Source organism: Palaemon carinicauda, chromosome 21 (genome assembly GCF_036898095.1).
Source record: "Palaemon carinicauda isolate YSFRI2023 chromosome 21, ASM3689809v2, whole genome shotgun sequence".
Taxonomy (NCBI): domain Eukaryota; kingdom Metazoa; phylum Arthropoda; class Malacostraca; order Decapoda; family Palaemonidae; genus Palaemon; species Palaemon carinicauda.
Genome location: NC_090745.1, coordinates 120,581,684 through 120,607,786, shown reverse-complemented (window position 1 = coordinate 120,607,786; position 26,103 = coordinate 120,581,684). Strand labels below are relative to the sequence as shown.

General features: G+C 34.7%; 1 protein-coding gene and 1 long non-coding RNA gene across 2 annotated transcripts in view; one reads left to right on the top strand and one right to left on the bottom strand.

The window, feature by feature from the left end:
- Positions 1–10,623, bottom strand: part of LOC137614768 (uncharacterized) — a 19,836-nt gene extending 9,213 nt beyond the window's left edge. The window contains exon 1 of the long non-coding RNA XR_011039153.1: positions 9,919–10,623. This is a non-coding gene — a long non-coding RNA (uncharacterized lncRNA). The remainder of the gene's footprint in view (positions 1–9,918) is intronic.
- Positions 1–18,665, top strand: part of LOC137615443 (uncharacterized) — a 148,701-nt gene extending 130,036 nt beyond the window's left edge. Inside the window, exons 3-5 of the mRNA XM_068345321.1 lie at positions 13,858–13,911; positions 15,088–15,136; positions 17,134–18,665. Of these exons, the coding sequence (XP_068201422.1) occupies positions 13,858–13,911; positions 15,088–15,136; positions 17,134–18,632 (1,602 nt within the window). The 3' untranslated portion in view covers positions 18,633–18,665. The remainder of the gene's footprint in view (positions 1–13,857; positions 13,912–15,087; positions 15,137–17,133) is intronic.
- The last annotated feature ends 7,438 nt before the right edge of the window (positions 18,666–26,103 follow it).

The window sequence follows — 26,103 nt, the reverse complement described above, 5'->3', positions numbered from 1 at the left end:
TATAAACAATATATCTATAGGTAGTCTAGAGTGTTTTAGAGTACCAATATAAACAATATATCTATAGGTACTCTAGAGTGTTTTAGGGTACCAATATAAACAATATATCTATATGTACTCTAGAGTGTTTTAGGGTACCTATATAAACAATATATTTATAGGCACTCTAGAGTGTTTTAGGGTACCAATATAAACAATATATCTATAGGTAGTCTAGAGTGTTTTAGAGTACCAATATAAACAATATATCTATAGGTACTCTAGAGTGTTTTAGGGTACCAATATAAACAATATATCTGTAGGTACTCTAGAGTGTTTTAGGGTACCAATATAAACAATATATCTATAGGTACTCTAGAGTGTTTTAGGGTCCCAATATAAACAATATTTCTATAGGTACTCTAGAGTGTTTTAGAGTACCAATATAAACAATATATCTATAGGTACTCTAGAGTGTTTTAGGGTACCAATATAAACAATATATTTATAGGCACTCTATAGTGTTTTAGGTAGGATTAGTGCACCATTACGTGCTCATTATAAAGGGTTAGTGTCAGTTGAGCACATTATGGTTCACTGCTCCTAATTACTGTACAGCAAAAGACAGTATGACCTTCACTGAGAAATCTTGCTGAGATTTTGGGTGTGGTCTTTTGCTTACATCCGGACTCAGAGGTAAAGGCAGGAGTTCTACTTCTCTGGTGGTCAGTAGATAAAACTATAGTCAATTCTCTTTAGTGAGGCAGATTTGCACCGACTCACAAGGGTGTCCTTTTAGCTCGGAAAAGTATCCTGATCGCTGATTAGTTGGACAAGATAATCCGAACCAATCAGATAGCAGGAAACTTTTCGGAACTAAAAGAGCACCGCTGCGAGTCAGTGCAAATGCGCCTCATTAAAAAAAATTGAGTATACAATATAGTTATATCTTTTGGGGTTTATTGTAATCACTGGCAAATATAAGATTCCTTTCTGTCATTATCCTTTTGATGGTTAAAGGTAATAAAGTAAATCACCCTTTGTATAACTAGCTTTAAAAGCTACCTTTACCAATAAAGGTTTTGTTGTGATAGGGAGAGACTCATCTCATTTTAAATGGTTATTATATGGCTGATTGATTGATTGACTTAAAGTTTTCTGGCAACCTGACATCTAAGGTCATTGACGCCGATATGGCTGAGAATGCTTGTGAAAGTGACTATTGAGTATATTAGAAAGACGAAGGGAAAAGAATAAGTGTGATTTTGATTTACTGGCCTGGCTTTGTAAGGTATGTCTGGGTGAGGGAAAAGTTCTGAATGATTAGATAAGGGTAATGAGTATTTTGTTTTATGAAGGTGAATGTTATTTTAGAAATTAGAAGGGCATAAACAGGGAAGGTTTAAGATATTTTGACTAACAGAAAGGATAATACACCAGTAAATAACTATGTGGATTGAGTATAAATAAAGTACTTATATAAGAATTTTGGAAGTCTAGGGAAAATGTTGTATGTGGGTTACATTATTCTAGAAAAGCGTAAGATAGCACCGGTACAGAGACAATGTAGACGGTATCGAGAATGTATGGCATAGGTGATAAATTTTTGAGTGAGTAAGAGTTAAAGCTGCCGTATAAGAAGAATGGCTAGGGTGAGAAATGTGGGGCTTTGTAATGGCAGGGTGAGACATGGAGGACTATGTAGTGGCTAGGGTGAGAATTTGGGGAGAATATGTAGTGGCTAGGGTGAGGCTTGGGTGAGAAATGGGGGACTTTGTAATGGCAGGGTGAGACATGGAGGACTATGTAGTGGCTAGGGTGGGAGAATATGTAGTGGCTAGGATGAGTAATGGGGGAATATGTATTGGCTTGGGTGAGAAATGGGGGAATATGTAGTGGCTAGGATGAGCAATGGGGGACTATGTTGTGACGGCGCTGAGTAAGGTTGTGAACTCAAAGGCAGGTTGGAAACGACTGAGACGGCGCCGAGTAAGGTTGTGAACTCAGTCGTTTCCAACCTGCCTTTGAGTTCACAACCTTACTCGGCGCCGTCACAATGTAGTGGCTATAGGGTGAGAAACGGCGGAATACGTAGTGACTAGGGTGAGAAATGGGGGAATATCTAGTGGCTAGGGTAAGAAATGGGGGAATATGTAGTGACTAGGGTGAGAAATGGGGGAATATGAAGTGGCTAGGGGGAGAATTTGTGGAATATCTAGTGGCTATGGTAAGAAATGAAGGAATATGTAGTGGCTAGGGTAAGAAATGGGGGAATATCTAGTGGCTATGGTAAGAAATGAAGGAATATGTAGTGGCTAGGGTGAGAAATGGGGGAATATCTAGTGGCTATGGTAAGAAATGAAGGAATATGTAGTGGCTAGGGTGAGAAATGGGGGAATATCTAGTGGCTATGGTAAGAAATGAAGGAATATGTAGTGGCTAGGGTAAGAAATGGGGGAATATCTAGTGGCTATGGTAAGAAATGAAGGAATATGTAGTGGCTAGGGTGAGAAATGGGGGAATATCTAGTGGCTATGGTAAGAAATGAAGGAATATGTAGTGGCTAGGGTAAGAAATGGGGGAATATCTAGTGGCTATGGTAAGAAATGAAGGAATATGTAGTGGCTAGGGTAAGAAATGGGGGAATATGTATTGGCTTGGGTGAGAAATGGAGGAATATATAGTGGCTAGGGTAAGAAATGAGGGAATATGTAGTGACTAGAGTGAGAAATGGGGGAATATCTAGTGGCTATGGTAAGAAATGAAGGAATATGTAGTGGCTAGGGTGAGAAATGGGGGAATATCTAGTGGCTATGGTAAGAAATGAAGGAATATGTAGTGGCTAGGGTGAGAAATGGGGGAATATCTAGTGGCTATGGTAAGAAATGAAGGAATATGTAGTGGCTAGGGTGAGAAATGGGGGAATATCTAGTGGCTATGGTAAGAAATGAAGGAATATGTAGTGGCTAGGGTGAGAAATGGGGGAATATCTAGTGGCTATGGTAAGAAATGAAGGAATATGTAGTGGCTAGGGTGAGAAATGGGGGAATATCTAGTGGCTATGGTAAGAAATGAAGGAATATGTAGTGGCTAGGGTAAGAAATGGGGGAATATCTAGTGGCTATGGTAAGAAATGAAGGAATATGTAGTGGCTAGGGTGAGAAATGGGGGAATATCTAGTGGCTATGGTAAGAAATGAAGGAATATGTAGTGGCTAGGGTAAGAAATGGGGGAATATCTAGTGGCTATGGTAAGAAATGAAGGAATATGTAGTGGCTAGGGTAAGAAATGGGGGAATATCTAGTGGCTATGGTAAGAAATGAAGGAATATGTAGTGGCTAGGGTAAGAAATGGGGGAATATCTAGTGGCTATGGTAAGAAATGAAGGAATATGTAGTGGCTAGGGTGAGAAATGGGGGAATATCTAGTGGCTATGGTAAGAAATGAAGGAATATGTAGTGGCTAGGGTAAGAAATGGGGGAATATCTAGTGGCTATGGTAAGAAATGAAGGAATATGTAGTGGCTAGGGTGAGAAATGGGGGAATATCTAGTGGCTATGGTAAGAAATGAAGGAATATGTAGTGGCTAGGGTAAGAAATGGGGGAATATCTAGTGGCTATGGTAAGAAATGAAGGAATATGTAGTGGCTAGGGTAAGAAATGGGGGAATATGTATTGGCTTGGGTGAGAAATGGAGGAATATATAGTGGCTAGGGTAAGAAATGAGGGAATATGTAGTGACTAGAGTGAGAAATGGGGGAATATCTAGTGGCTATGGTAAGAAATGAAGGAATATGTATTGGCTAGGGTAAGAACTGTGGGAATATGTACTGGCTAGGGTAAGGAAGGAGGGACTATGTAATGGCTTGGGTGAGAAGAAAGTCTCCTTTTTTATATCGGCTACCCACAAAATTGGAGTAGGTACTTTGATAAATAGACAACACACAATTATGCCAATTGATAATAGTATGTTCTAATTAGGAAGAAATGAAAATATGAATAATGGGAAAGGACGAATGAACGAGAGATATATAAATAACAGCTCATTTTCGTAGAATCTGTAATTCCTAGAATAATGTGCTGTTACAGGGAGACCACGTGCTACATATTTTACATCGAACAAGGAAACTAAAGACTCGGTATAGATATCCACATTTGTTATGAATGAACTTCAAAGCTTAAAAAGCAAAAATTTTCCAGTGTTATTAATGAAATGATTTTGTGGTATACAGTCTATTGTTTTGATGTCCATGTTTATCTTTTAAATTTTGATCAAGGTCTGAAAAATTAACATTCATAAGGTATAGCCAAAACTAATTTTCTTCTTGGAGATGGAAAAAACCTAAAATATATGAAAAAAAATAGTTTTTTTTTAGGAATAAAACAAAATAAGCCAGCATATAACATGACTGGTTTAACGAAATTACTTATAGCTATTGTTAGTAATGTTTACAGATTTAATAATGACTCATTGAATACCTAAGTAGCAACTCTTCTCTCTTGAAAGAGGGAAACCACACTTATTGCAATTCCATCTGCAATTATAGTCAGGAAAGAAACCAGTTCTATAAAAGACGTTAAGAAACAAACACTAAACTAGAAAATAAAATTTTACAACGAAAACCAAGATGAACACGGTCGAATCTGTTTAACTTTTGAATGTTTTAAAGGTTTAACAGACCGCTCATGAATGGCAGAGACAGTGACATTGCCCTATCTAGCAGGACAATGCCCTAGAGACTAACCATATAAACATATGATCAGCGCCTAATACACCTCTCCACGCAAGCTAGAACCAAGGGGAGCTAGACAATGGCTGCTGATGACTCCGCAGATAAGATATATAGGCTCCCCAAAACCCCGCATCCTTAGCTCACAAGGATGGCTAGGTTGCAGCGACCCAAGGAACTAACGAGTTTGAGCAGGACTCGAATCGTAGTCTGGCGATCACCAGTCAGGAACGTTACCACATAGTGACATTGCCCTAGCAATCAGGACAATGCCCTAGAGACTGACCATATATTATATGATCAGCGCCCAAGCCTCCTCTCCACCCAAGCTAGGACCAGTGAGGGCAAGGCAGTGGCTGCTGATGACTCAGCAGATAGACCTATAGGCTCCCCCCAAACCCCCCAACCTTAGCTCACAAGGATGGTAAGGTTACAGACACTAATGGCACCAACGAGTCTGAGCGGGACTCGAACCCCCGACTGGCAAACACCAGGCAGAGACGTTACCAATCAGGCCACAGCAACCCTTAAGATTAGGAAGGGAATAAAAGCTCTGTTATACTGTCACATTGAACCTCTCATAAAAAAGGCAATCAAGTTGAAATTAGCTTTGGGAGATCTGCATGTCAAGGAGGATCAGAATAACTGGATCTATGTTAAGGGATTCTGGAATCATAGGTCAATGGATCAATACAGAGAGAGAGAGAGAGAGAGAGAGAGAGAGAGAGAGAGAGAGAGAGAGAGAGAGAGGGGGAGAAAAACATCTTGATGAATAACAAGATTGCTTTCAGGACCAAGATGCGCATGCGCACACACACACACACACACACACACACACACACATATATATATATATATATATATATATATATATATATATATATATATATATATTAAAAACAACAGCAAATGTAGCCGTTTTTATTCCATTGCAGGACAAAAGGCCTCGGGCAATGTCCTTATTCATATATATATATATATATATATATATATATATATATATATATATATATATATATATATATATATGTGTGTGTGTGTATGTATGTGTGTGAGTATTAATTAGTTGCTGAGCTACAACCCTGGTTGGAAAAGCAGGCTGCCATAAGCGCAATGGCTCCGACAGGGAATATTAGCCCAGAAAAAAAAAGAAATAAGGAACTAAATATATAATGAATAGTTAATATAAAATACCCAAAGATCAACAATAACGTTAAAGTTGATGTATCATATATAAACTACGAGGAAAGACTAACGTCAGTCTCTTTAACGTAAAAACATTCGTTGCAATTTTCAATTTGCTTGAGAAATTTCAGTTTACATTCCTTTCGTCGCTCTTGTGACTTCTAGTGATCACAAGCATTGCTTGTGATACAATAATTACCCCCGCCAACGAAGTTGGAAGGAGGGTATGTTTTCGCCCCTGTTTGTGTGTCTTCGTGTATTTCAATTCAAATATTTCAGAGCCATATTTTCACAAATCTATCGATAAATTGTTAAACAAATCACATATTTTTACGTTTAAATTCATATTATTATTATTATTATTATTATTGTTATTATTATTATTATTATTATTATTATTATTGGAAGGAGGTTGTTTTCGTCCTTGTTTGTTTGTGTGTGTGTGTGTTTGTTTGTGAACAGCTTCCTGACCACAATTTTATTCGTAGAGTAAAGAAACTTGCAGGGATTAACTGTTATGTAAAAAGCTGGAAATGATTACATTTTGGAAGATCAAAGGTCAAGGTCACGGTCAAGCAAAATATCAAATTCACGTAATCAGCAATAAGTTTGGACATCGTTGTCACAGAGACTTCAAACTTGGTTTACAATTGAGTGTATGAAAATCCACGCCAATCATTACATGTTAAGGTCAAAGGTTAAGGTCGAGCAAAAGGTTGAGAAATAAAGCTGCTGCGACGGAGGTCTGCGCTCTACCGAGTGCCCCTCTATAGTCCATTTCTTTTAGCGATGCATATTTGCACCGACTCGCGGTGGTGCTCTTTTAGCTCGGAAAAGTTTCCGGATCGCTGATTGGTTAGAATTATCTTGTCCAACCAATTAGCGATCAGGAAACTTTTCCGAGCTAAAAGGGCACCGCTGCGAGTCGGTGCAAATATGCATCGCTAAAAGAAATGGACTTTAGTTATAAATGCAACATCAACAAGAGGAAAACAATGGTTTTATGAACAATGTCAAAGGCGAAACTTGAGTATTGAATGAATTTCATGACCAAAATCTAGGGATTCTTGTACATAGGAAATTTAAGACAGATCGCAAAAGCCCTTGTTATATTCATAAACTCAAAATGTTTATTATTATTATTATTATTATTATTATTATTATTGTTATTATTATTATTACTTGCTAATCTACAACTTTAGCTGGAAGAGCAGGATGCTATAAGCTCTGGGGCTCCAGCATGGAAAATAGCTCAGTGAGGAAAGGAAACGAGGAAAAATAAAATAATTCAAGAAAAGTAACAGCAGGGAAATAAATATTTCCTATATAAACTATAAAAACTTAAACAAAATAAGAGGAAGAGAAATAAGATAGAATAGTGTGCCCGAGTGTACCCTCAAGCAAGAGAACTCTAACCAAAGACAGTGGAAAACCATGGTAGAGAGGCTATGGCACTGCTATACAGGACATTTTTTTTTTAACCAGAATCCATTTATTCATCATTGAACTTTTAATTATTTCAAGTTATGCAAATATTAAATTTTTTTATAATATATCGTGCAGTATCTTCGTAATGTCAACTACACTAGTGAAAAGAATAATAATAATAATAATAATAATAATAATAATAATAATAATAATAATAATAATAATAATATTAATAATCTGTCATAAAGTTTATTTTATTGATGTGTTTACCCAAGATGGAATCTAATCTGAAATGCCAAAGAACTGAACTTATTTTTGGGTATAATTGCTGTAGTAATAAGGGTAAGAGACTCATCTCATCTGTAGGAGGGAACTCTCTCTCTCTCTCTCTCTGTGCTCGAAATAAATTTTGCTTGTAAATACAAGCAATTATATATATATATATATATATATATATATATATATATATATATATATGATAAATTTTGCACATTTAGACGTGTTTTTCATATTCAAATAAGCCATATATATTTTTGATACATTAATGTCTGGATTCTCTTTCTTCGTGGCCAAGTGGTTTAGTCACTGTCTATACAAGCTTGCCGACCAGGGTTCGATTCCCGGCCGGACACAAGCTCTTGTCTTTGTGTGATTTCGCCTGGGGCTCTGATCCCGAGGTCGTTAAGGGAATCCAGACATTAATGTATCAAAAATATATATGGCTTATTTGAATATACATACACACACATATATATATATATATATATATATGTATATATATATATATATATATATATATATATATATATATATATATATATTTAGGTAATATATCTACATACACACACCCATATATATACATATATACATATATGTATATATATATATATATATATATATCCATATATATATTATATATATAGATATTTACACACATATATATATATATATATATATATATATATATATATATATATATATATATATATAAACTAGTCACGGATGATGATAATGATGATAATATCAGATATTTCGTTAGAGGATTTTCAAGCTAGTTATTTTTATCTGTTAATTTCAAGTAACGAAAAAGAAATGAAAAGTTTGTAAACCACCTTGCTACAAATGTGTATAATCATATGTACGTGTATTTTCTTTATATAGATGAAAATACACAATGCTTCTCAATACAGATTAAGTATAGATAAAAAAAAAAGCATCTTAGGCATAAACTGATAAGGAATAATATAATAGGCCTACAAATGCAAATAGGCGTATGTTATTCATATCCTGATCAAGAGTATATAATACAATAGGATTACAAATGCAAGTAGGCGCATGTTATTCATATCCTGCTGTTTAAATCTTTATTTTATCAATTTAAATGTCACAGAGCACTTATGTGATTAATTCCTAAAGGTGAATATAAAATTAACCAGTTCACGAAAATAAAAATAAACAATAAAAATAAAACGTAGTGGCTCTAGAAGCGAGGCACGAGCTAAGTAGGACCCCTATGTAACCCCCCCCCCTCCCCCGCCCCTAGCCGTCAGAGTGGCTACGCCCTAGTTTGGTCAGTCGTGTCCATCATTTTTGGATGATTGCATAGAATCTTTAGTGTTTTACCAGAATTATTAATCTTCATTATAGTAATTTTCAGATTGTTATGATTAGACCCATGATCAAAATATTGAGACGAAATTTATATATATATATATATATATATATATATATATATATATATATATATATATATATATATATATATATATATTCAAATTTTGATATTCAGATTTTATTTGTATTGATGTGATTAAAATATGATTGAAAACCCAATATAATAAAAGAAAAAAAAAGTTTAAACTAATTTCCAAATTCACTAAAAGGTTAAGGAAGCGGAAAGAGAGCAACACTGGAAGAGAGAGAGAGAGAGAGAGAGAGAGAGAGAGAGAGAGAGAGAGAGAGAGAGAGAGAGCGTGATTGCAAGCTGCGTTAGATCCTAGCCGGGAGGAAACAAGACACATGACGTCATACTCGGGAGTGGCAGATACACTGGGTCGTCTCGTCCACATTGTGAGACTTGTCATTATCATAATGATTATTTTCATATGAGAGAGAGAGAGAGAGAGAGAGAGAGAGAGAGAGAGAGAGAGAGAGAGAGAGAGAGAGAGAGAGAGAGAGTTTTGGTAGGAGATGGCAGGATTCGTTCCTCTTCAAGAACTCCATTACTAGTCTGGCCACGCATAAATGTAGGCCTACTGTACTGTAGTCCTACACTTGGTCTAGGGTATAGTCAGATAAAGACACAAGCAATTGCATGCCTTTGTTCATTCATTTCATGCTGGAAAATATGTGTATACAAATATAAGTGTATGTATAAGTTAACTTGTACTACGATTTCATTTTTACTAAAATCGTCTTTTACTTATCCATTTTGGGTAATAATTCTATCACATTTTTACTTATAAGGATTTAATAATTATCCTAAATACTTAACTATTTTTGAGTGATCATTTGATATTTTAAAGATTTTTTTTCTGAGCAGCAGATACTAAAGAATAATAATAATAAAAAAATAATTTCTGAAATATGAACTTACATTTACGTCAAGACCTAGGCCGAAGGGACGACTTGGAGGTAGAACAAATTGTCTATTTCCCTTCACTAGTATAAAAAAAACACACAGACAGACACACAGACACACACGAGGCCTATCAGGGTTTAGGAATGACTGTGACGGCGTCGGTCCTTGAATCCCACATGGATCTAGGGCTTCTTGTCGCCGTCTGGTTCTGTGGCCTTCGCCTACCACTCGTGAGATTTTCTATTTCAATTTATTCTAATTTCTTTAATAATTTTCTTTCATTTCTCTATCACTGTTATATTATCATTTGTTTCATTGGCTTCTAGAGCGATGCCAAAATAAGAAATGACGCATAGATAAAGCCTTTAGATCACAACACATCATATACGAGCGTTTGTGTAAGGGAGAGGAGGGGGCGACTTCTAAATCACTCCCTTTGAGGAGGAGGAGGAGTAGGAGGATGAGGTTAGGGGGAAGGAGATCTCTTCTGGCAAGATGAACCTTGCAGAGATGGTTTGCTTATTTACGTCACATCAAAGGATATTGGTACAAAGGCCGCACGACGATACGTTCGAACTGGATCAATCCCTCGCTAGGACTTGGTTTTCTCTTATCACTGCGAGTTGGAAAAATCCCTTTTTTAAAAAAAGGGGAGGCCGAGATAGAGGACTAACTATTCCAGAACAGTCTTCGCCTCTGAGAACCACCACACCTTTAGTCCGGACTTCCCCCTCATATGTGTTTTGGCGGGATATTGAGCTGCGCCTCGAACTGCGCGCTTTGGGGACAACTGCGCTTGCTCTCTCTCTATCTCTCTCTCTCTCTTGCTCCCTCTCTAGTTCTCTCCCACTCAATTTCCTCCCACCCTCCGTTACGAAAGAGGAAAAGAGAGTAGGAGAGAAATATATAGAGAGAAAGGTGGGTCGCGAGGTTGACAATGTACCAAAGAAAATTTTTATTTTCTAATTCCCTCTAAAAAATAACATTGAGATGAGACTAGGCCGATGCTAAGTCATCTTTCGTAAGTAAAAAACTAAAGATTAAATTATTGTTAAGATGAAAAGCATGAAACGCTTCAAAGGCTCTCATGCGTTGTAATAAAGGTGTGTTGTCACGGCAGGTGAGAGAGAGAGAGAGAGAGAGAGAGAGAGAGAGAGAGAGAGAGAGAGAGAGAGAGAGATTGGGTATGAAACTCATGGATGTCATGTCTTCAGTTCATTTTGCATCATTTCAGTTACTACGAATCCTACACACACACACACACACACACACACACACACACACACACACACAGGGGGAACTGAGGCCATTTGGAGGTCGTGGGTTTGAAGTGATAAAAATAGCAGTTTTCATTCGACGCGTCGAGTTATATTGGGATTGCGTTTGGTGTGCTTTTGAAATATATATATATATATATATATATATATATATATATATATATATATATATATATATATATATATATATATCCCTTTCTAAGTGGGGATACCCTAACGGTGTGAAAGGGTTTATGTATTGCCATGATCCGCAAAGCTGTACTAGTCAGGGATACCCATACTAGGTTGGTTTACTGAGAGCGATCAGACTAAAGTCTCCCACCATCACCAATCCGCACTGGCTAGCGTGGTGATGAAAACTGGTCAAACCCTAAACATGAATTAAAACATTTTTGATGCCTTTGTTCTGCTGTGGACTAGAAACGGCTGCATTTGAGCAATTGTCATTGGTGTTGTTGTTGTTGTTGTTGTTGTGTGTGTGTATGTATGTATGTATGTATGTATAGATATATATATATATATATATATATATATATATATATATATATATATATATATATATATATATATATATATATATTATGTATTCATTAATTGCTGCGAAAAGGAATTACATACAAGAGACCTGTGCTTCACCGAAGGAAATTTTAATATCTTTATCTTTTGTTTTAATTGATCTAATTTACACCAGTACTTTAATTACAATATCGAAATCTACAAAGCCTGTGTGACAATCATTTTCTCATATACTTTGTTTAATAGCTACCATAAGTGATTTAATTTCCCTTGAAGAAAGAGGAAATTGAATTTTGCAAGCTTCTATTATTATTATTATTATTATTATTATTATTATTATTATTATTATTGCAAGCTAAGCTGTAACCCTAGTTGGAAAAGCAAGATGCTATAAGCCCAAGGGCTCCAACAGGGAAAAATGGCACAGGGAGGAAAGGAACCAAGGAAATAATCCCTATATAGACAGATAATTATAAATGAGAACTACTACTACTACTACTACTACTACTACTACTACTACTACTACTATTATTATTATTATTATTATTATTATTATTATTTTTATTGCAGTGATGCTCTCTTTATTCAAAACCCATTCCTTTTACGGTTTGTGCGGTGGCTACTGTCTGGCTGAATCAGCCTAAGAAAGAGACGGACTTTATGGCTCGGGCAAGGATCTTGGCTGGAACCATAAACTCAGTCTCCACCGTGCTGCCAGTCATAAATGGAATGGGTTTGAAGCCTTTTTCTGGGAGTGGAAATTGTATACAGTATTTCCCTTGGTGACGAGTTATACAGACGATGTACTATATATATATATATATATATATATATATATATATATATATATATATATATATATATATAATGTGTGCGTGTGTTTGTGTGTATATATATATATATATATATATATATATATATATATATATATATATATATATATACATATATATATATATACATATATATATATAAAATGTGTGCGTGTGTTTGTGTGTGTATGTATGTATATATATATATATATATATATATATATATATATATATATATATATATATATATATATATATATAAACACGTGTGCGCGCAAATGTTGTAAATCTAATTTGGAATATGCAGACAAAGGAGACCGTAAGTTAAAATACTCTACATTTTATTGGTGTTTAAATCACAAGAAAAAATAACGGCTACAAACCCAAGGGGGAAAAAGGTGTCTGGCAATCAATGGGTCGGGAGTTCGAGTCTCGTTCAAGCCCGGTGGTTTCTTGTAGTATCTGCATCCTTGCTGTCCTTGTGAGCTTTGCAGGAGTTGAGGGAGGTTTGTAGGACCCTGTAGGTCTTCCTGCAGTGTCATCAGTAGCCATCGCCTGGCCCTTCCTGGTCCTACTTGGGTGGAGAAGAGGCAAATGATCAAATATATTCACCATTATAGATCATATTATATACAACAGAGAATGCAAATATTGATTAAGTGAAGCCTAACAATGTGGACTTTACAATAAAAGATATCTATATATCTTCTATTTCTATATATCAATTTAGTTGAATCGGTGGAACCTCAAAAGTTTAAACTTAGAGCAAATGTTTTTATGTTGAACAGTCTGACACAATATAAGTCCTTCTATAGTTTATATATGAAATATGTGTTTTGTTGTTGTTAATGTGTTTTAGAATTTTATTCTGATTATCCATTACTTTTTATATCGTTTATTTATTTCCTTATATCCTTTCCTCACTGGGCTGTTTTTCCCTGTTGGAGCCCTTGAGCTTATAGCCTCTTGCTTTTCCAACTTGGGTTCTAGCTTAACTAATAATAATAATAATAATAATAATAATAATAATAATAATAATGATAATAATTTCATACATGCTTTACCCCTAAGATGTTTGAGGATGTACAAATATAAAATAAACTTTAGGTTATGTTATTTTTTAATGTTAACTAAATTTTTTTGTCTAATACTAATTGACGATCTTTTTGATAAAATTTAAATGTACGATCTTATATAATTGTCACTAGTTGAGTTTAAAGGATACGTATGTTTTTTCAGCCCATAAATTAAATTTACAGAAAAATTTCATAGTATTTTCCATATTTTATTCGTACATTTCCTGTAAATTACAATCATTGCTAATTCCATTTTGCTATTACTATTTGCAGAAGGCCCTGGTCATCATTGCTGGAGTATTCTTGCTCATATTTCTTGCTGTTAAGGTCAGTAATTATTCTAATGTTTCAAGCTACATTTTCTCTAATTTTTATGCCTTGTGGTACATTCTGATTCTCGACATAGCGACGCTAGACTCCAGACAGACTGGCTGTTTAGTCTAGCTCCCTACCAATCCACATCATAATTATTCTATTATAGTCGCTGGGAGTGGAATATCTTAGTTTTTTATGTGGACTATTAAATGCTTGGAAAGTCATCAGATTAAAATTAAATCTATTTTTATAAAGTATTTTATAATGTATAGATAGCTGTATGAATTCTTTAAACCACGGCAGGCATTCAGGTCAATTGACTATAAACGGAGTGTGGATATGTTAGAGTTAGGAACTGTATACTTAGACTATGTTAGACCTATTATAAACTTTTTAACACATGAACCCACTCTCTTAACGCATCTTGTTCGTTTATTAGGTGAATTTAATAAAAGAGATATCACGCTTTGTAAAAATATGCCACACAACCGTACAGTGAAAGATATTAATGTTTTGTTAAAAATCTTATAGTTTATATAGGAAATATTTATCTTGATGTTATTACTGTTCTTAAAATATTTTATTTTTCCTTGTTTCCTTGCCTCACTGGGCTCTTTTCCCTGTTGGGGCCTCTGGGTTTATAGCATCCTGCTCTTCCAACTAGGGTTGTAGCTTAGCATTTGATAATAATAATAATAATAGAGAAATCTTGACTTCTAAATATCCTATAAATTTAAATGCCTAAATCTATATCAAAGGTTATAAATATGACATTGTTCTGAAGCCTTCTGAACTTATTATTATTATTATTATTATTATTATTATTATTATTATTAAATGCTAAGCTACAACCCTAGTTGGAAGAGCAGGATGCCATAAGCCCAGGGCCCCAACAGGGAAAATAGCCCAGTGAGGAAAGGAAACAAGGAAAAATAAAATATTTTAAGAACAGTAACAACATTAAAAATAGATATTCCCTATATAAACAATAAAAAATCAACAAAACAAGAGGAAGAGAAACTAGATAGAACAGTGTACCCGAGTGTACCCTCAAGCAAGAGAACTCTAACCCAAGACAGTGGAAAACCATGGTACAGAGAACTCTAGATATTTTTTTAAAGAATTATATGAATTTTAATGTTTCGGCAACTTTTAATCATACAGACATAATTTTCTCTTTTCCCCCAGTTCAAGAACTTTGTGAGGTACGTCATCTTTGGACTCATTGTTTATGCAGGTAAGAATTGTGGGATTTGCCTGACTTTTATTGCCAAAAGCTAAATTCTATGCACCTAGTTATGTTACTTGATAAGGGTTTTATCATCTGTTTGCTTTTCCTTTTTTATTGCCTTTTTATTGAATAATTTTTTTTTTAATTGAATAATGTTTGTTTTTTGCATTTTTATGTTTTTTATTGAATAATGTTTTTTTCCTTTTTATTGAATTATGTTTTCTTTTTTTCTGTTTTTATTGAATGTTTTTTTATTGAATATTTTTTGTTGAATGTTTTTTTCTTTCTTATTAAATAATGGTTTTTATTCCTTTTTATCGAATAATGTTTTTTCCCTTTTTATTGAATAATGTTTTTTTTATTGAATAATGTTTTTTCCATTTTTATTGAATAATGTTTTTTTTATTTTTATTGAATAATGTTTTTTCCATTTTTATTGAATAATGTTTTTTTCATCTTTATTGATTAATGTTTTTTTATTGAATAATGTTTTTTTCCCTTTTTATTGAATAATGTTGTTTATTGAATAATGTTTTTTTTCTTTTTTTATTGAATATATTTTTTTCTTTTTTTATTCCTTCTATTACTGAATAATATTTTTTCCCTTTTTTATTCTTGTTATTAAAGTGTTTGTTTTTCCTTTTTATCCCAGGCCCTAGTAACCCGTTTTTATATATTTTATCATCATTAGTTTTTTTTTTAATAATGTTCCAAACATTGGGAAGACCCTTGCAGCGTCCTTTTCACCCTGATTGCACCCTCTTTTTAGCCTTCTAATTTACCTTCAATCTCACCTTAGGTTTCCCCTTCTCACCTAAGCACCAAATGCCACTCCCTTCGGCCCCTGTGTGCTAGACAAATTGGACCAAATTTTCATAAATCAGTCCTTTCCTTTTAGGGGTTTATTTCTCGCCCTCCATCAAACACTAAAGGTCTGTTCAGGCGGGCCTTGAATAATGTTTTTTTTTATTGAATAATGTTTGTTTTTTTGCATTTTTATGTTTTTTTATTGAATAATGGTTTTTTTCCTTTTTATTGAGTAAAGTTTTCGTTTTTTCTTTTTTATTAAATGTTTTGTTATTGAATATATTTTTATTGAATGTTTTTTTCTTTCTTAAATAATGATTTTTATTCTTTTTTATTGAATAATGTTTTTTTCCTTTTTTATTGAATAATGTTTTTTCCCTTTTTATTGAATAATGTTTTTTCCCTTTTTATTGAATAATGTTTTTTATTGAATAATGTTTTTTCCCTTTTTATTGAATAATGTTTTTTTTATTGAATAATGTTTTTTTCCATTTTTATTGAATAATGTTTTTTTTTCTTTTTTTATTGAAAATATTTTTTTCTTTTTTTATTCCTTTTATTACTGAATAATATTTTTTCCCTTTTTTTATTCTTGTTATTAAAGTGTTCGGTTTTCCTTTTTATCCCAAACCCTAGTAACCCGTTTTTATATATTTTAACATCATTAGTTTTTTTTTTTAATAATGTTCCAAACATTGGGAAGACCCCTTGCAGCGTCCTTTTCACCCTGATTGCACCCTCTTTTTAGCCTTCTAATTTACCTTCAATCCCACTTCAGGTTTCCCCTTCTCACCTAAGCACCAAATGCCACTCCCTTCGGCCCCTGTGTGCTAGACAAATTGGACCAAATTTTCATAAATTAATCCAATATTAATTTATTATTATTTATTCTGGAAAATCTTCCATTAAATTGGCAAGAATTTCATAATCAACCAATAATTTTTTATGATTTATTTTGGTAAAACTTTCTTTAAATTAGCCCAAATTTCATAAATCAAACCAATGTTCATTTATTATTATTTATTCTGGTAATTGTTCGATTAAATTAGCCCAATTTTCTTAAATCAATTGAATTTTCATTTAAATCTTTTTTTTTTATTTTTCAAATTATTTATTTTTGATTTGACCCAAAAATATATTTAACTTGATTTTAATCTTTTAGAAAATTCTCTTGAAATTATATTCTTTATTTCCAGAATCAGCATTCAAGGTTCAGTTAATATACGCATTTTTCGGTACCATTATGAGTGCCGTTATAATTTCCACCCTCCTGACCGTCAACGTAAGCTTAGGAAAGTACCCAACAGAATTATTTGGTTACCAGTGCATAGCGTTCATCGCGATCTCATTAATGTCACCTCTATTCCCCTTACTCTGCCTGGGCACATTATTCAGAGTCATTGAATCAAAAGTCTTCACTTTTTACGTGATAAGTCTCCTGGTCATCCCAGCCCTATCGGATATCAATACGATATTCGAGAAGAATGTGGAAAAGAACTCGGAGTATATGACTGCCATGGTGAAAAACCTGAGGAAAACGCAAGACGCTCATTCGGAAATTGGCTCCAGACTTCACGAATCTCAGAGGGCCATAATAGAAGCAGAAGGTCGACTAATCGAGAACACTTTGCTTCGAGATACAGCTTACGCGGCAGCGGTAGAGTGGTCGACGAGGGAGAAACATAATGTCGATTCTATAAGTGATGTTTGCACGCCATTCATTGATGGTATATATACCTCCTGTCGGTCGGGCTTTGACGACGCTAAGGATTTCGTCGTTGATAATTACGAGGGAATAAATAGTCATGTTGGAAGAATAACTACCAACATAGGCAAGAGAGTTGTATGTAGAGATATAAAAAAGACTGCCACTGAGAAAGATCCTTGTAATAAATACAAAGAGAACAGGGAGAAGCTGTTGGCGTTTGCTCTGAAGAAGGAGCAAAGTGACGCTGCTAAAGAAAACGACGCTTCTGAAAGCATGTTTCAGTTTGAGATCAAGGGAAAAGCTGTCCTCAAGACGTATACGGAAGGTTTTGAAGACATTCACAAAATTTACAGAAATTCTTTCAGATTGTTCCTTAAAATAATGTACGTAGTTAATGAAATCATTTCATTTTTCTGTGAATATCAGCTGTTGATCATATTGATAGGTACCTCCCATACAGTGATTCAATTTAAAACGGATAAAAGTTATAGGAATATCCGTATTTCAAGGCTTGTAAAAAAACTCTATGAGGATATTTACAAGACACCATTTTCGCAAAAACCTTTAATTATGGAGTATATAAAAATCAGATACTTATTTGATGTGTCTGCCATTTTAGCCGTTGTGTTCTATTTGCTAAACCTTCTACTTGATAATGCTATAGGTGAGAAGAATTATGCCAAGGTTGAAAGTCACGATAGTATCATAGTATATATTTTTGCTATCCATCTTTTATTTTTGACATTAGGTAAAGAATTTCTTGGAAACTTGGATATCATTTTCCTCGAAAGCTTAGATGAAGCCATGAGGAGAGAGAGGGCAAGATTCCAAGTCGAGCAACTAGCGCTCGAAACTAGTAGTATTAAGAGGAAAGATTTTCTCTTGTTTTTAAAGTGCAGTTCGTGTGAGAGGAGAGTTACCAAGCATAGATGGTGTCCTGATAAGTGCTGTCGTAGATTGCTGTGTCAGTATTGTGTATGTCATTAAGTATTTTGGTATTTTTAGGGCTGTGTATCAAAACACATACATACATATACCAAAGGCACCTCCCCCAATTTTGGGGGGTAGCCGACATCAACAATGAATCAAAACAAAAAGGGGACCTCTACTCTCTACGTTCCTCCAGCCTAACCAGGGACTCAGAAGAGTTCAGCTGGTACTACTAGGGTGCCACAGCCCAACCTCCCACATTATCCACCACAGATGAAGCTTCATAATGCTGAATCCCCTACTGCTGCTACCTCCGCGGTCATCTAAGGCACCGGAGGCAGCAGCAGGTATCAAAAAGAAAAAAAATGAGATTATCGCCCTGTAGTTGTAACGTATCTTGAGAAGCTAGTGCTGCCTTAGCATTAAACATGAATTTTGTTTTTTTGGAAGGATATATTTTATTTAAAAACATATATATTTTTTCTGTTTATGACATGGGAAAATTTTGCTGTGTCAGTATTGTGTATGTCATTAAGAATTTGGTATTTTTAGGGCTGTGTATCAAAAAGGAAAAATAAAATGAGATTATTGCCGTGTAGTTGTAACGTATCTTGAGAAGCTAGTGCTGCCTTAGCATTAAACATGAATTTTGGGTGTTTGAAAGGATATATTTTATTTAAAAACATTAATTTTTCTGTTTATGACATGAGAAAATTTTAGTTCAATCAATCCACTGGTTTTTTTTTTTTTTTTTTTTTTTTTTTTTAACGTATCTTGAGAAGCTAGTGCTGCCTTAGCATTAAAAATCTATTTTGGGTGTTTGAAAGGATATATTTTATTTAAAAACATTTTAATTTTTCTGTTTATGACATGGGAAAATTTTAGTTCAATCAATCCACTGTTTTTTTTTTATTTTATTTTATTATTTTTTTTTTGTAACGTATCTTGAGAAGCCAGTGCTGCCTTAGCATTAAACATGAATTTTGTTTTTTTTGGAAGGATATATTTTATTTAAAAACATATTTATTTTTCTGTTTATGACATGGGAAAATTTTAGTTCAATCAATCCACTGTATTTTTTTTTTTAATTTGCCAATATTGTAAATGGCTGTAGGCTCAGTGTTATTTATTAAGAAGATTATTTTAACCTTCTGCCAATATTGTAAATGGTTGTGTAAGTGTTGTTTACTAAGATGAGTTTTATTTTAATCATCAGCCAATATTGCAAATAGTTACTGGCTAGGAATTGTTTATTAATAAAATAAGTTTTACTTTAGGTTTTCAGTACATTGACAGCATTGCACAATATTGTATCACTAGCATTGTCTTATGAGTATACTTGGCATTTTTTTTTTTCATTTTATAAAAGGACGTATGTACTGTGAGCTTACTCTTATCATGGTATATAAAACTTTTCATTTCTATATACATCATTGTGCTATAGGACACTTAAAAAGTTTATAATGCATTCACGAGCAATAGTATGACTGCAAATTTGCAATAATACTTTCATTTCTTTAATCTTGGAATCTTCATTTTTTTACCAATTAAAATATGGATAGTAACTGACTGATTTCCATTACCTGTTAAGTTTCTGATTAAAAACCTTATGGGATATAATGTTCTTGAATAGGAAAATACTATGAAAAACTTTGAGTTGAAGAATGACATAGCCTAAAATTCATATATTGTCAATATCATCCAAAGTATTTATTAGAGGTTAAAGGTCTAGTTTAAGGGCACATGAGGGAATTATGCTAAATCTAACATGGAAGGATAGAAAAACAGCTAAATGGATACGTCAAAAAACTAAAGTAATGGATATCCTTGAAACCATTAGCAAGCTCAAATGGAACTGGGCAGGGCACATTGCCAGGATGACAGACAACCGATGGACATCACGAACAACCTTCTGGACACCCCGAGGATACACGAGAAACCGAGGAAGACAAAAAACCCGCTGGCGAGATGACTTAAACCAACATAAGCAACAGTGGCACAGAATAGCTTGCGATAGAAGTCTGTGGAGAAACCTGGGGAAGGCCTACATCCAACAAAGGACTTTTGAAGGCTGAAATGATGATGATGATGATGAAAGGTCTAGTTAAAGGTAGCCTGGTAGCCTCACAGTTATCCAAATATTTTTAAATCCGGTAAATTACTCTTAATCCAGAGGAGTTATACACCATGAGCTTCGATATCATGATTGTGCTAATATTAGACATTTTAGTCAATTGTAGATGATGTGGATTTAAGGATTTTCATTAACTCTAGCGACCCCTCTCAGGGTATGAGAGTAGGCTTACATTACAAAATAAACAAAATTATAATTTGACGTCCAATAATAGTACAAGATAGTACTACTTCTATTCACATATCTATACAATACTGTACATATATCCGTATACCCATATATGCCATGTACAATGGGGACATGAGCGCATATGGACTAGATAAACTAATATATAACTAAAACTGTTCCATTATTATTTTTACAAATTTTGCTAGATAGCACAATTCTCTTATTTTCTATCTTAAGCAATTGACTAAACTTTATACTATTTGGTCTAATGTAATAATATCTTTTTATATACAATTTTCTGAGGCTACTGAAATAAGGACACACCAGAGTATAATGTGGTTGAGGAAAAGAATAAGATTACAAAACATAAAGAAGAAGAAATGCTACAAAAGTGTTGACGTCACGTTGAATATTTCCTTTCCAGGGTTGCCAGGTTGGCCTTTTTCGGGCCAAAAAAAAAACTCCAAAATTTGGCCTTTTTTCCATGCTAGATACCTGAATTTGGCCTTTTTGAAATTGGTCAGCCTTGAATGCTATATTTTTGGCCCTTTTTTACTATTAGGTTGGCCTTTTAAAGCTGCAGTTGATCAGACGTTGCCCTTTTTCATTTGGAAAACCTGGCAACCCTGTTCCTTTCATTATTCACTTGTGGTTGTGCTGTGAGCCTGAAGACACTGCCAGACAAGAGGAAACATATATGGAATAGTTTAGTAATTGGTGCCCCTTATTGTAATCGAAGAATCCACTAAGAAGCAAAGATTCAATACCGATTTACTAAATCCTGGTAAGTTAGGCTACATTTGTTTACGTTTGTAATTGTTGCATTTTTTCATTTTTACTCGTGAAATATGAACCAAGTTTGAGGTCGCTGTGACAACGATGTCCAAACTTATGGCTGATTAGTGAATTGGAAATTTTTGCATGACCGTGACCTTGACCTTCACCCTGCAAAATTTAATCATTTCCTGCTTTAAACATAACATTTAATCCATGCAAATTTCATTACTCTGCGAATAAAATTGTACCCTGTAAGCTGTTCACAAACAAACACACAAACAGGGGGTAAAACATAACTTCCTTCCAACTTCGTTGGCGGAGGTAATAAATATCAGCATCTAAAGTTTTTAGAAAGCCATATTTATAAAAGAATAGGGTTTTTTTGGTTAATGTCTAGGAGAGGGCTGCATGAAGATATCAGTGATTTTCAATGAATTTTTACTAGAATGTGTAGGAATGTATGTAAATAGTGGTATACGAGTGAGATAATTTAGTGAAATTCAATAACAGTCGGAAAAAAAATAAGATTAGGGCATTGTTCTTTGCAGACGACGGTCTAATTGTAGCAAAAAATATAGTAGATGCAGAAGGAAACATAAAAATACTAGAAATATGTAGAGAATGTGGGCTAGAAACAAACAAAAATAAGAGTCATATAATCATATATAATATGAAAGAAAAACCGGATGAAATAGAGGGTATTAAAGTAACAGATAGCATAAAATACTTAGGAATAGAGATAGAAGGGAAAAGAAATATGTTTAAAAAACAAAAGAAGAAAATGATGGAAAGGGCAGAAAGGCTAGCTAACTTAACCTACTCAATTATTGCGAAAAGCTGCCACAAAATACTGATAGGAAAAAACATATTGGAAAAATGTAGCCTTACCGGGAATACTGTATGGCACGGCAGTAATGAACATAAGAGAAAGTGAAATAAAACTATTATAGCAGATTGAAAACGGAGTAGGAAGAAAATTTTGGGAGCATCACCATATGCAGCAGTAGCAGCACTACGGGGAGAGATAGGAATGTTTATATTTATATATTTATATATTTATATTCATATTTATATGAGTTTATTTTGGATTATTGAATGTTTGAAAATTTAGCGGAAGTAGGCCTATATAAGATTTATTCATATTTGTATTATGAATTTATTTTGGATTTTATAGTGTTTGAAAAGCTAGCGGAAGTAGACCTATATTATAGAATTTATTCATATTTGTATTATGAATTTATTCTGGTTTATTGAATGTTTGGAAAGCTAGCGGAAGTAGGCCTATATTATAAAATTTATTCATATTTTGTATTATGAATTTATTTTGGATTACAGAATGTTTGAAAAGCAGCGGAAGTAGTCGTATATTAGAGAATTTATTCACATTTGTATTATTAATTTATTTTGGATTATAGATTGCTTGAAAAGCTAGCGGACAGTCCGAAATGAAAACTAGGATAGCAGGAGGAAGGCTAAGGTTTGTGAAAGGGATAGAAGAGGGGGGAAATGATTTGCTGAAGACAATTCTGGAAGAAATGAAAGAAAATGAAAATAACAGGTGGATGAAAGAGACTAGGAAATGGATTAAAGATATGGAAATGAACGATAGAATCTTTAGGAGAATGGGAAGAGAAGAGCTTAAGGCCAAAATTAGAGAAGTAGATGGTAAAAACTGGAGGGATGAGATAAAAGAGAAAAATAGTTTAGAAATATACGAACAAGAAAAAGGGCAAATAGGAGAAGAAATTTTTTATGATGATAAACCTAATTCTATTATTATGTATAGAGCTAGGGCCAACTGTTTGAAATCAAATGATAGAAAAAGACATGAAGCAGGAGGTAGGGTAGAATGCAAACAATGTGGGGCTGTTAATGAAGACCTCGCCTACTTCATTCTTGAGTGTCCAGACCTCAGAAGACCTCGCCCACTTCATTCTTGAGTGTCCAGACCTCAGAAGACCTCGCCCACTTCATTCTTGAGTGTCCAGACCTCAGAAGACCTCGCCCACTTCATTCTTGAGTGTCCAGACCTCAGCCACAAAGAAGAAAAATAGTGGAATTGCAACAGCCGTATGAAGAAGAAAAGAAGATAATAGGAAACGTGCTGTTCAAGAAAGAAGGAATAGAGAAAAGAAAAGAATATATTTATCGTATGTGGAAAAAAAGAGAGAAGAAAATAAAAGAATGAGAATAAAGAAGAAAACCAAGGAGGTGCCGATGGAAAGGCGAATCCCTTCGGCCAGCAACTGAACTGAACTGAACATTTCATTTCGTTTTTTAGACATGGATGATGGAGGCAGTAGAAGGCAGTGATGCCAGATGGGTAGTCTAAAATTCCCCAAAAGTCATGATAAAAAATCCACAAAACCACCCAAAAATCCCCATTTCCACAAATATAATTTCTTCCGATCATGTAGGCTTTACTCGTATAAAAATGACTCGCCATAATTCATATAAGTGCAAGTAAACTAATTGCAACATTACAAATGTCTACTCCTCTTTGTTTCTTCTTCGTAGAAATTTGTACAGAATGTCCCTATCAGACATCCAAAAAACCCCAAATCTAGGGATAAATTCTCACATCTGGCAACACTACGACTACGTGTAGTACGTGCTTGATATGGAGTCCATGTCATCTCATATTGCACAAAAAGTTGAAATTCCAGTTTCTTGTCCTGACTGTTTCCTAAGTTACGGTGAATTTGTTGTAACGTATTCGGGGACTATTGAAAAACTAGTGGATTTGTACCAGAGACCCAATTTAATTTTACAAAATAAAAATTGTCCCGCTTGTCAGGGAACCTTCCCAACGGCTTCACGTTTTCCTCAAAGCAGCAGCACATCTTTATGAACCAACAGTTTAAGGTAAGCTTCATTAATTTATAGAGTATATTATAATGGTGATAGTATAACGATGTATACAGCAGAACCATCACTTTGGATTTGGTTTGATGGATGTGTTAGGGAGTGGCCGTAAGGGGGGGTCGCAGGGGCTAGGCCTAGGTTGGGGTACAGGCCCTAGGTTAGGTGGTTGTATTAGGTTCAGTATTGCCCAGAAAATCACTGTAGGGGCTCCGCCCCCCGGTAGGCCTAGGTAGGGGTACAGGGCCCCTAGTTTAGGTGGGTTTATTAGGTTCAGTAGTGCCCTTAAGGGGGGGGGGGTCGCAGAAGGGGCGGAGCCCCCCCCCCCCCGTAGGCCTAGGTAGGGGCACAGGGCCCCTAGGTTAGGTTAGGTGGGTGTATTAGTTTGGTAGTGCCCTGAAAATCACTGTGGCCTTAAGGGGGGTCGCAGTGGGGCGGAGGCCCCCCGGGTAGGCCTAGGTAGGGGTACAGGGCCCCTAGGTTAGGTTAGGTGGGTGTATTAGTTTGGTAGTGCCCTGAAAATCACTTTTCTCCTCCTCCCCCCACCCAAAAACCCCGCTTCCCACTTGGGTCCCCCATAATTGTAGTAGTAGGTTTATGCTAACATTTTGTGTGTAAGAGTTAAGCTTTAGTTTCTTTTTTATTCATTTCCTCATGTTTCTATGCAATGTGCAACTATAATCTGGTCGTTTTTTGCCGTTTTTCGTCGTTAATACTTGAAAAACGGGTGCGGCCTTCTAGACATTTACCGTTTTTTTTTTATTATAATTGCATATGTCTGTGACAAGTTATCAAATAATAATTTAAAAAATGCCAACTAGTCTGCTGGTTTGTGAACAAACAAAATCATAATAAACCTGTTTTTACTTTTTTCAGATTGGAAAGACAAACAACTTTGACTAACTTCTCAATGGCTGCCATTACCATAGCAGTACTATTCGTGATTGAAAAGAAATTGAAGTCTTGGAAAACCTAGCACAAATTTGAAGGTGAGTAGTCCATTATGCCAACTGTTTTGTCATGCCATTCTGAATTCATCTATCCATCTATACTAATTTTTTTTTAATGAGGCACATTTACACCGACTCGCAGCGGTGCCTTTTTAGCTCGGAAAAGCTTCCTGCTATCTGATTGGTTAGGATTATCTTGTCCAAGCAATCAGTGATCAGGAAACTTTTCCGAGCTAAAAGGGCACCCATGTGAGTCCGTGTAAATCTGCCTCACTAAAAAGAATTGACTAATAGGTGCTATGTCTGTGACGTGGTCTGTCAATTATCTCCACCTGGTCCTCTCTTTAGCTCTGTATAAATTGTCCAGCTGTCACATTCTCTTTTACATCTTCCAGTAAGCTGTCCAAAAACTTTAACTTTGCTGGCCTCTTGCTCCTCTCACCTCTATCGTTCCTGTAAGGCAAGAAATTCGATAGTTTCTCGTCTTATTACATGTCCCAGAAATTCCATCTGCCGCCTCCTTATCACTTTTGTAAATGATCTCTCCTGATTATTATTATTATTATTATTATTATTATTATTATTATCCAAGCTACAACCCAAGCTACAACCCTAGTTGGAAAAGCAAGATGCTATA